This window comes from Anas acuta, chromosome 3 (assembly GCF_963932015.1).
Source record: "Anas acuta chromosome 3, bAnaAcu1.1, whole genome shotgun sequence".
Taxonomy (NCBI): domain Eukaryota; kingdom Metazoa; phylum Chordata; class Aves; order Anseriformes; family Anatidae; genus Anas; species Anas acuta.
Genome location: NC_088981.1, coordinates 67,603,941 through 67,614,901, shown reverse-complemented (window position 1 = coordinate 67,614,901; position 10,961 = coordinate 67,603,941). Strand labels below are relative to the sequence as shown.

The 10,961-nt window shown below is 40.7% G+C and overlaps 1 protein-coding gene across 2 annotated transcripts; it reads right to left on the bottom strand.

Annotated features, from left to right (window-relative positions):
• Nucleotides 1-1,333: 1,333 nt before the first annotated feature.
• LOC137854352 (amine sulfotransferase-like) lies at nt 1,334-9,978 on the bottom strand. 2 transcript variants are annotated; one of them, XM_068677658.1, is made up of 7 exons: nt 9,819-9,978; nt 7,130-7,300; nt 5,817-6,025; nt 4,577-4,703; nt 3,804-3,898; nt 2,976-3,156; nt 1,334-1,933 (listed from the first exon to the last, which is right to left on the bottom strand). In XM_068677658.1, exons 2-7 carry the CDS (start codon nt 7,266-7,268, stop codon nt 1,809-1,811), a joined length of 876 nt encoding a protein of 291 aa, XP_068533759.1. In that variant the 5' UTR covers nt 7,269-7,300; nt 9,819-9,978; the 3' UTR covers nt 1,334-1,808. The 2 variants fall into 2 exon arrangements, with proteins under 2 accessions (XP_068533759.1, XP_068533760.1); XM_068677659.1 differs by lacking the exon at nt 9,819-9,978 and adding an exon at nt 9,065-9,152.
• Between the last annotated feature and the right edge of the window lie 983 nt (nt 9,979-10,961).

Genomic DNA, 10,961 nt, shown 5'->3' with positions numbered 1-10,961 from the left:
AAAAGGGAATTTGATTGATAGTGCTAGTGAAATCTGCCAACTGATAGAGGTAGCTGTTATCAGTGGGCTGCGGAACACTGTGTGGGTAGCATGACAAGTAAGTGGCTTTTTATTGCTATGATTGGTGTTGTTGGTATAGTCTACAATTGGGAAAAAAAAAAAAAAGGTCAAGGTCCAACTTGTACCAGGCTTTATTTGTACTAAAGGTAAACTCAGCAAAAGGCCCACAGTAGTCTTCTGACTTTGAACTCATTTACGTTTTCTGTGGCCAGGGTAAATATGTACAGGTGGAAAAAAATCACCAGTCCCCATGTCTGAAGCTCAAACTTGTATGCCAGGGGGTGTAGCAATTTTGTAAATTACGGAGTTTTGTTGTAAATTTTCTTGGTATTGGGGATGTGAAGTTCCAGAAGAAAAGATGATCTGACTGTACCATTGGGGGTACGTAAAAACCTTCTTGTAAGCTAATGATATAAGGTCACCTATGTCAAATTGAAGGAGCCAAGAGCATGCCGTGCATAAAACACTTCTGTCCAGCAAAAAGCAGGTAGAACCTGTGAGAAGGCTAAAGCAGATGGATTGAAAATGAGAAGAGCAAGCTGGTCTTTGGGAGCAGTGAGTGCAGTTGGTGTCTGGAAAAATTAAAAAAAAATAAAATAAAAAAGTAAGAAAAGAGAAAAAAATGGAACAAAATGTTTCTTCCTTAGATCGTGATCCTTCCTTCTGACCTCTTGAGTAAGACCATAGTGAAAGACACAGAAGAGTGTTAGAGGGGAAAAATGCTGGAGGAATATCAGAGACTTGTCAGTGTCTTTGGGAAGGGGGAGAGCTACAGTTTGTGAGCAATTTCAATGGACAAAATTGATAAATATTCAGGAGATGGACTTCCCTTTGTAAGCTACATAAAAGACATTGCTGTCTAGAAAGGTGAATATATCACAGACCGGGTGCATGTCAGGAGTGGTGGAGTAAATATTTTTTCAGTTATTGGTAGAAAAAAATCTTGAGATACATCTCTGTAGCCATCTTCTCATGGGAAGCCCTTGGGGAAGCCACTGCATGGAGTTGTATCATGGACAGATTAAACCCTGATAGTGTGTTAATGTGTATTGGAGTCACAGGTTCTGTCAGGTTTTTACCTCTATAGGTCTAGTAGATCATCAGGTAGGACAGAGTGGGCATTCACTTAAAAAAACACTGTGATTATGGTGTGTGTTTTTCTCAAAAACTTCAAGCAGCAAATTGTGAAACATGACCCAAAGAACTGTAATGGGCAATGCAATGAAGTGTTTCAGTCAACAGGCAACACCAGAAAATGCAACAAAAAGGCCAGTTGGGTTGAGTATTTGAGTTTACCAAGCTAGTATAAATTCAAATATATGAAACCAGATCTATAGCACAGACAGTCAATCTTATTTGCAGTCCAGACATTTAAAGGTCTACCAAAAGAAGCCTCGAGAAATTCACAAGTAGAAACATTTCCATACAATTTTAAACTATCCTTAACACCAATCTATCTTCACTTGGGTTTCTACAACTTCTGTATTGTTAAAGTCAGTGAATATAAAAGCAAACACAAAGAAAGGAACTCACAGTTTACTCTGAAAATTAACTTGTAAGTATCTTGTAAAATTACAAAGAGGAAACTGATGAAATTGAATAGCTCTCAGACAAGGCATGTTTTCTGAATGAGATGCTACAGTATTTTTTCTATAACACAGGTGAAAACTGATGTATTTTGTTATTCTAGAACTTCAGGTACATCCATCGACTGTAAACTCCATAGGATGATGAGAGTCAAAACCAGCCTACGTTTCACTGTTCATATCCCAGGTGATTTTGATGGGCAGGGTCTTAATTTTCTCATTAAGTACTTCATCAAACCTTTCACTCTGCGCCACTGTCATCATATTTTTCCAGTCTCCAACGGTGCCTGAGGAAAGAAGCAACAAGGAGGGGTGAGAAGCAGAACATGCACCTGTCTGAAAGCCTGCCTGCTGACAGCGAGTGCTATCCTCACGAAGCTCTTCCTGGCTTCCTCAGCATCTCTCAGCTGCTGGTCCCCTGGGAGAGACTCCGTGTGCTCTTCAGAGGACTGACTTCCAAGTCTAGGTGATGTGAATAAAGTGCAGCATATAGTCCTGTCTCTCCATAACGTTACTCAGCTCACTGGTTGTGTTTTTTAGTGATTCCTTTAAGATCAAAGAAGAGATGGGGGAAAGTGTTAAAAGTAACACCTCTTTTTTTTTTTTTTTCTTCTTCTTCTCTGACTGCACCACTCTTTAACCTCTAGAGCTCTCGTCCTACACTGTGCATCAGGACATCCTAAGAAAGCCCAGGATGCCTTGTATTTACCTTGAGGGTAGTTGATAAAAGAGGCTATGCTCATACTGTAAAGATGACTCTTGCCTTGAAAAGTAAGAAAAAACATCTGTGAAGGAGGGCTGCACTGTTTTCAGTCTTAAATAGCTTCTCCTGGTAGACCATCACTGTTCAAATCAATTCACTCTTGTGTCTAGATGGTAAGTCTCTTGGAGGCCTGGAAGTACCACTTTTTTTTTTTTTTTTTTTTTTTTTTTTTTTTTTTTTTTTTTTTTGTCTGGGAGATTCTCTTCTCCCCAGTGAAAGCTACTTATCCATTTAGCAAATTGCTCATAACCATGTCAGCCCCCAGTGAGAACCAAGGGTAACCTTACCGCTGGCTCAGCACAACCCTCAGATCTTCTCTGATATCATGCAGGCCTTCTGCAACTTCTGTTGCAATCAGTAAAACACGATGTTTTATCATCCTTAGGAAAATGTGGTAAAATCAGTGATGCCTTAACAATAAAACAGCTCTTATGAATTTAATCATGGCCCACCTGACCTGTCCCTCTGATGATGGGGGCATTCCAGCTAAGTTCATAAGCCCTAGGTACATCTTGCACCGAGAAGAGGAATTAGATAATTGTTACAATGGACTGCTTCCATTTTACCTTTTCGTAGAAATCTACCCTTGTTTTTGTCTGCGATGTCATCTGGCAGGTTCTCGTAGTTTGCCCTGGGATCTTTCTTCATGTTCTCAAATGTAGCCTGTCTCACAACGCTTTCTATTTCCTCTTCACTCAGCTTCTTGCCTAGGAAGTTGCAGATCTTCAGCACAGCACTTCTGAGGTCCTGCAATAATGTTACTTTGAAGGGTCTTGATGACGCAAAGAACTAAATACAGGATCATAAAAGGGTATGAATTTGTGTTCAAAAGAGGCCATGTTTTTTATGAGAGCATAGTCTCACTTGCATGTCTTGAGCTCTCGAGTTAGGGATGCTGTAGCCTGCTACGGCAGCGAGCTGCCTTGGGGAAAAGAGAAGTTGCACAAAGACACAGGAAGACCCCATAGAGTATTAATTTTCGTTAGTGGAACTGTTATGAGAATATTTTTTTGTTATTCACAAAAGTCTTGTCCTATAATATTTCAGATTTTTTTTTTTTCACCAAATTCTTTTCCTGTACTATTTCAGAAAGTTTTATGTATTTTTTTGTTGTTTGTTTGTTTGTTTGTTTGTTTGTTTGTTTGTTTTGGGATGGTACAGAAGATTACTTTTGTCCTAGTAGAAGGTGATCAAACCAATAATTATTTAGTGGTTGATAACAATCTTGCACCAATTAGAAAAAATCCCTTTATTCTCTCAAAAATCTCAATTTGATTCGGTTCCATAAGGGACTAAGCACTTTCCAATATAAAACATAGTTATAAAGAACAATCTGAAAATGCATTTGATATGGGAGGAGAAAACCTTGAATGCAGTGATATAATTGACCTCACCTTTTTCATGTCTTCATAAGTAAGGAAGAGTATATTGAAATCCTCCGCATGGCCATACCAGCCTGCAACATGATCGAACCAAGAACTGGCAAGCACTTATCAAGGGAAAATAATTGAGAGAGAGAGAGAGAGAGAAATGTTATTTACAGCTAACAGTAAAACAGTAACAATATCAGTCATTTTTGGGCCTGTGCAGTATTTTTGGGGAGAGGAGCATAGGCATTCCTCTCTTCTGTATCATTTTCCCCAAGGCTCAGAGGGCAGTTATGTCCATAAAGGCATAATGAGTTGGGCTTTTTACAGGGGGTGTGGGATGTGTGCTCACAGCCTATGAGTGACAATTCTTTATGCTCATGTGGCAAACCCCCTCTGGTTTCTGGCAATCCGCACTAATACTGGCAGAAGCAAAAACCTACTTCTCTATTTTTCCCGTACTGTGTCTTTTCATATGGGTTCAGCTCCACTAACCAAGTGCAGAAGGTGTTAAGAGCTCCTCAGTCATAATGACTATATTCTGAATTGGCATCCAACGCAGATGAGACAAGCAGTTTGCACGTTGCTGGGGAGCAGCAACGCCTTGACTATGCTACCACCTTTGGACCCAAGTTAATCAGAAAATGGTGCTAAGCTCAGGCAGCCTCTGCAGCTTTGGATCCAGGTTACAGCATAGCTGAGGGTTCTGGGTACTTGTTATTTATTGATAAAATGAATCTCTATTCAATCTGAGGGCATGGGCCAAGATTTGGACTCCTTAAGTAAGAAAGATATCCTACCTTTGCCAGCTAAAAACCTCTCCATGAAAATGTTAAAATCTGGAACTTCCTCTAGTGTGATGATGAATTTGGAAAAGTGGTAGTAAGAAACCAGCACATCCTTGGGGTTCCTGGTAACATAAATAATCTGCAAAACAACAGGAACACTGGTCTCAGAGATATTACAGGGCTCTGTTATCCCGACCATCAGTGCAGTTGTCCATAGATGTCCTTACAGTTACCACCAAAAGTGTGAGAAACCAGTCTCAATGTGACAATCATGTTAAGCTTACAGGTAATGTAGCAAATCTTCCCTTTGTGGTGTACTTTCTGTAGGCACTCATGAGGAAATGTACAATAATTTATGGTAAATCAAAATTCAGGTGCAGTGTTAACAGCATTCATGCTCTGTGACCTGAACTGCTGTTCCATGGTGCTGGTGCCAGAGGCAGCATACAGAAAGATTGTGAATGACAAGGGGGAGCCCCATCGTCCTAAAGGAAATCCTTGTTACAGTCAAGGGTTATTTTGGCTCTTGCTGACTTCTGCCTCAGGCAAACACTGGGCACCTCCAGTAAGATGGGAACCCTCCTGCCTCTCAGATGGGCACATTGCCCTTACGAGGTTACAGGTGTTTGCAGGGAGAGAGAAAAACCCTGCTCTCAAACTGCATTTCTAACTGGGTAAAATTACTGCATTAGACTCCTGTTAACTGAAGAGTTCTCTGATTGCCTTTAGCAAAACAAAATTATTATTTCCAAGGTGTATTTCCAATAAGGATCCCTAGATACAGTGCAAGAGAACTCAATGAACTCAATTTCAAAAGCTCTGAGTTGAAATCACAGAGAAAAAAAAAAATACAAAAAAACAACTTTCTATTGTTTGATATAAAATAAGAACAAACTGAATTATGTATTCTAGCAGAGGGGGGAAAGATGCCCCCAAACAAGATTTTCCTGAAATCACAATATATTTTCTGACATGTGCAGCCCGTGTGATTTTGGTAAATTTTCCCATTCTTTGCTGGGCATTTCAAATCCTCCTTTCTTCGTGGGAGATTTCTCTTTCAAATTTCACTGGGATTGAGAAGAAAGTGGTGAGAACTCTGCAGTTTTCCACTACCCCTGTATCTGTGAAGAACCTAACTGCAGCACTACAGGCTTGCCTCCACAGCTCCTGTGAGCACAGCTCTGCCACAGGTATCACTGAGGCAAATTTTCATCATTATGTTTAAGTACATTGCAAAAATAACATCACTTACACGCCCTCTTTTGTTTCTCAGGTCTCTTGGAAGTAAGTAGTAAGGCAGGTGTGTGGCAAAAGCACGAGGCACAGGAAGACTTGTAAAATCTATATTTTTTATATTGTATTCCAGCCATGGGATTCTGTCCATGAGCTCCATATCTTCTGTTCCATTTCGGTGGCCTTCATGAAGTATCAAGCTCAAAATGTTCTGAGTCCACACGGTTCCTGAGAAGAAAACCTTTTTGTTTGAACATTGTTTGATTATTTATTTTTATTTTTATTTAAAGACAATATATTGCCATAAATACTGCCTCTGTACAGTTGTACTTTTTTTCACTTTGTGAATATAAATACAGCTTTGCATACTGAAGATAACAAACATAAAAGCCATGGCAGGTAACTAAGCCTTCAGTCCTTTCACTCAGCATACTCAGCTTCCACACAAATTGTGTCTTTCCTCAGGTTGTTGTAGCAAAATGAGATGTATAATTTCTGTGGTCCACACTTCTAAAACATTTTCATCTGTAAGGGATCTAGAAAGACTTTTGCTTCCTGAATTCCTGAAACATGTTGTAATATGCCACAAAACAAACACCATGCTTAGAAAGCACAAATCGTAATTTCACAGCTGTGATGATGGTCTTACTCTGCTTGGCATCATCAACCCGGACAGTTTTTCTGCACAGCAGTGGAGCTTCAACAGAAGGATTAGAGGGCACCTTATATAGATAGTGAAGAAGAACAGAAGGGGGGGGGACAGGACAGAGGGAAAGATGTGAATGGGAAGGAGATGATATTCTGTGCAATTCATAACTCAAAATCATCTTCCAACTCTTTCCTGTCACTGGGTGCTACATCACTTTGCAACACAAAGCTCTCGCTCCCAAAGATGTGCTCATCTCAGTGCAGTTACAGCTTTGTCCCTTAAATGCTGCCCTCCCATCCAGACCCTCTGCCTACTTGTACGGCTTGATCCAGCACCACCTGATGATGAGCTAGCATCACTTGGGCTTTCTGTCCCCTACCACTGCCACTCAGGACCTCTCCACAGGCTTCTTGTACCTTCAAGAGCTCAGCTTGTTTTGGCCATAGCTTGTTCTGAGCACTGAGTCCAAGAATGAGGTAGATCAACTCAGTTGGACAAAAGCAGGCATCCTGTGTCCTGCTGTTCAGGCCATGGCTATGCAGGATTTGTACTTAATGCTGCACCGCATATCCTCAGAGACGGTTCATGTCTAAAAGCAAAGCTAACAACCTTAGGCACAGCTGCGATTAGGTGGTTGAATAAAGGCAGATTTATTTCCTCTTTGGAAACAGTTCCATTCTTACCTGATTTGGGATAAGTAGCTATAAATATGTCACTGTCTTTGATTTCAAAATTCTCCAGAGAAGCTACGTGCTCGACTGAAGTATTTACACCAAAGTAAAACCCTTTGTACTTGAATACAAACTCTTTTGATGGTTCCATTGTTAATCTTTAGTCTCTTAGTGGTGAATAAGCTGCAATAAGATAATATGAAATTATAACTTCTTGTTTCATTGTCATCTCACAGGAAAAGAAACAAGCAAACAAACAACAACAAGTAAAACCCCACCTCCCTACAAAACAAAACAAAACAAAACAAAACACCAAAAGTGTGATTCAAACAAACAAACAAACAATTGGTTCTTGCAAATTCTAGGAAAACTAATTTTGCTACAACAATACACTGAAATTTAACTTTCATATTTTCACATGAACATCAGCCTATTATCTCTACTAATAATAACAACAACAAAAAAAGATATATAGCATGATCCTTTATTCACATACAAGTGTATGTTATACACACGTAAAAACTAACATAACTAAAGGTAACCTGTGTAAAAAATCATTTGTCAAATTTTCTCTAGGATTTGAGCAACTACAAAGTTTCCTTTGGATTCTCATCATCTCTTAAATGGAGCTGGCTTAACCAAGCTCTCTTTCTAAATGTTTTGACTGAAATTGTGTTCTGCATGTTTTATTTTAATTTATGTCTTCTACTTATTCTATCTCCTTATCAGTGCTTCTCCCATAGTAAGCATAATTTCTACAAACAGGCATAAATGTAAGTTTTCAAACATGCCTACTGGTTTTATGACATATTCTTGTATCTTAATACCATTGCTGTATATGTGTCAGAAAAAAAAAAAAAAAGAAAAAAAAAAAGTGTTGTGATGGACAGGGAAGAGTGAACTCTTTGGGAAAAACAGCAAGAGAAGCAAAGGGAAAAGACTCTTCTAGCTGAGCAAGAGCAACATAAACATCCAGGTTTGAAGGTTTAGGTTTTTGTCCCTGCTACTGTCTTTGAGCTGGACATCCATGGATTTCAGTGACTTGAATATCCAGGGCTCTCTCTCCCAAGTGAGCACATGTACTTTCAGCAATGTAGAAGCCTTAGGAGAAATGACCTGAGCAAGTCCATTTTCAGACTTGGATATCACAACCATTATTTTATTTGGGTTGAAAAATATTTGGAAAAAGAGACATTTCAATCAGGAGTTTTATTCAGGTTGCTGTCCCCTGCCTTCCCCCTTGCAAAGTATAGGTGATACGTCCTTTGTCCTCTCTGCCTGCAGTGTTTGCCCTTGCCTCATCACCTGGCTATTTACTGTAGCTCAGTTTTGCCAGATCAGCAGCTTACGCAATTCCCACTGGCCAAGTGACCTGGGTTCATCATGGCAGACAGTTCTTGCAAATGAGGCCACCACTACCATCCTTTATTGCCCAGCTTCTCTCCTGTTTAGGCTCTCCCGCTCTGTGAGCTCAGCTGGCCACAGGATTGCCCAGCAGTGTTTCTGTGTGACGTGTCTGCCAAGCCTTAGCCAGGTACCTCGAGAAACACCCTTGGACTGCCCCCGGTGAGGCACGTGCGTGTACACGGACACCACCCACGGGGCCTGTGCTGCCACTGGGCCCTTGGCGGCTGCTCCACCAAAAGGCAGGTGCCAAAATAAAGCAGCAAGGGGCACACAAGCTGCTTCTCCGGGTAACCTCTTGCCATGGTATAACCTCAGGAGGACACACGGATGTCCCTCAGGCTGGTTCCGTGGCTCAGCCTGGGGTTGATGCTCCCTGCTCCCCTCCAGCTGCCCACCACCAGCATCTGTAGGGGAACTGCACGCCTAGTTGATCTCAGCCACACTGCTGGAACAGCCAAGCAAAAAGTTTCAATTTTATCTATTTTTTTATATTCCTGGGTTCTTTCATAGGGCCAGATTAAATAACCGATGAGTCATTACCAGAAACAAGGCTGAAGAGAAGTAGCAGCAGTAACACCACTTAGAGACTGAGGAATTGGTACACAGTTGAATTCAAGTCATGACAAGAAAGCTGGGGAAGTCCTAAGAATGCAAGGATATGGGGAATGAGTGAATATTTGAGGGAATACTTTTATGGCTACCTAGAGGAAGAATGAAGGGTTTCTGAGAAACTAAAGGAAGAAACACTAGAAGACACGTTCCATGTAAACAGAAATATTTCTTGATCTTATTCTGTAAATAAATAAATAAATAAATAAAGGATCTCTTGTTTGGAGAGCCTATTCATGGTCTAGCATATCTGATGGGAGAAGAAATAGGCATTCAAATATGCTCTTACCAGCCAGATATGAATCTGAACAATGTGTCGAACATTCTGCCTGCAGTTGCAGACATAGAGGTGTCCCCTGATTCACCTCCTGCACCCGCAGTGACTGTACACTTCAACTCTGCTTATTTGACTGCCTCACAGCCACAACCCCAATCCCTTTGCGAATTGTACAGAAAACCGATGTAAAACCCATCGTCCTGCACCAGCTGTCAGACACCCAGCTCCTCACGGCTGAACTCCTGCCCACACAGCCCCTGTTCCTATGCATCTCCTTCCCACAGCGCTTCTCAAAATGTTCAACAAAAGAGGTCTGTGCACAACTATTCTCGTTTTACTGGCAGGGTAATATAGCATCATTCAACTCACAGATCTACATTTGCAATAATTAATTTCAGGCACACTTACCTTCTCTGCTGTCTTTCTGGTGCCCACGGAGATATATGTTATTTCTTTCCCTTTCGGTGACCACAAACACTTTGAGAGAGGTTTGTGTAGTCACATTTCCTTTTTAACCAAGGCGTGCACCCACAACCACCCTGCTCTTTGGCTTCCATTCAACATTTGCTTATCTCTAACACAGAGATTAGAGAACTGACATAACCCATGAAAAGGTTAAAGCAGTCCTGAGAGACTGGTGAAATTATTTAGATGCTTGATTTAATTTTTGTTCCTCTTTTTATTGATAACATTATTAAGGAGGAGTAGAGAGGAGCAGAAGTTAATACAAACTTTTATTTGTATTTGTATTTGCATTTGCATTTGCATTTGTATTTGTATTTGTATTTGTATTTTATTTATTTTTTAACTCCACTCCCACTGAACTTTTGCCCACAGTGGTTTTACCTCAAACTTTGAGTTCCAGTAGTTCCATAGAACAACCTGAATATCCACTGCCCTCCATCTCAGTGGGGTCGAACCGGTCAAACCTGGTCTCAGACAAAAAATGGACTATTTGGATTCAACACATGCATGTGCTCCTGTTAAGCTTTTCTGTGAGATAAACTGAAACAAAATCTTGCCTGAGACCTTTCTGACTGCAAGTTGCTTGCCAACCATATCCCAAAAAAAAAAAAAAAAAAAAAAAAAAAAAGAACATTTTGTTCCCCGGTATTGTTCTGTGTTTTGTGTAGGATTACTTTTTAACCTGGATCAATTCCCCAGGTAGTGCCTGAACTTGCACAACAGATCAGTCAGGTTGGGCAGCATGAAGATGGGCTAGAAAGTGAAGTAGGCTTTCTTTTTCATCACAGGGGAAAGCCTGAAGCCAAAAGATTAGGCCTGCTCTGCTTTGCTTTCTGCTCCAATCAGGCATTCCTCTAGTATTTTGTAACTGCAATTTCTTCTCTATGTGGTTAATAATAGTGAAAGGCAACAGCTATTGATCCCAAAACTAGGCAGGGAGTTGCTCCACAGGCATTCTGAAGTACCCCAAGAGCACCAGCTATGGACACACATCAGCTTCGTGATGTAGCTGAGGAGCCAAGAAGTGTGAGGTAGGGCAAGAAGCAGCATTCTCCAGTGAAAACAAATAGCCTGTAAAGCTACTTG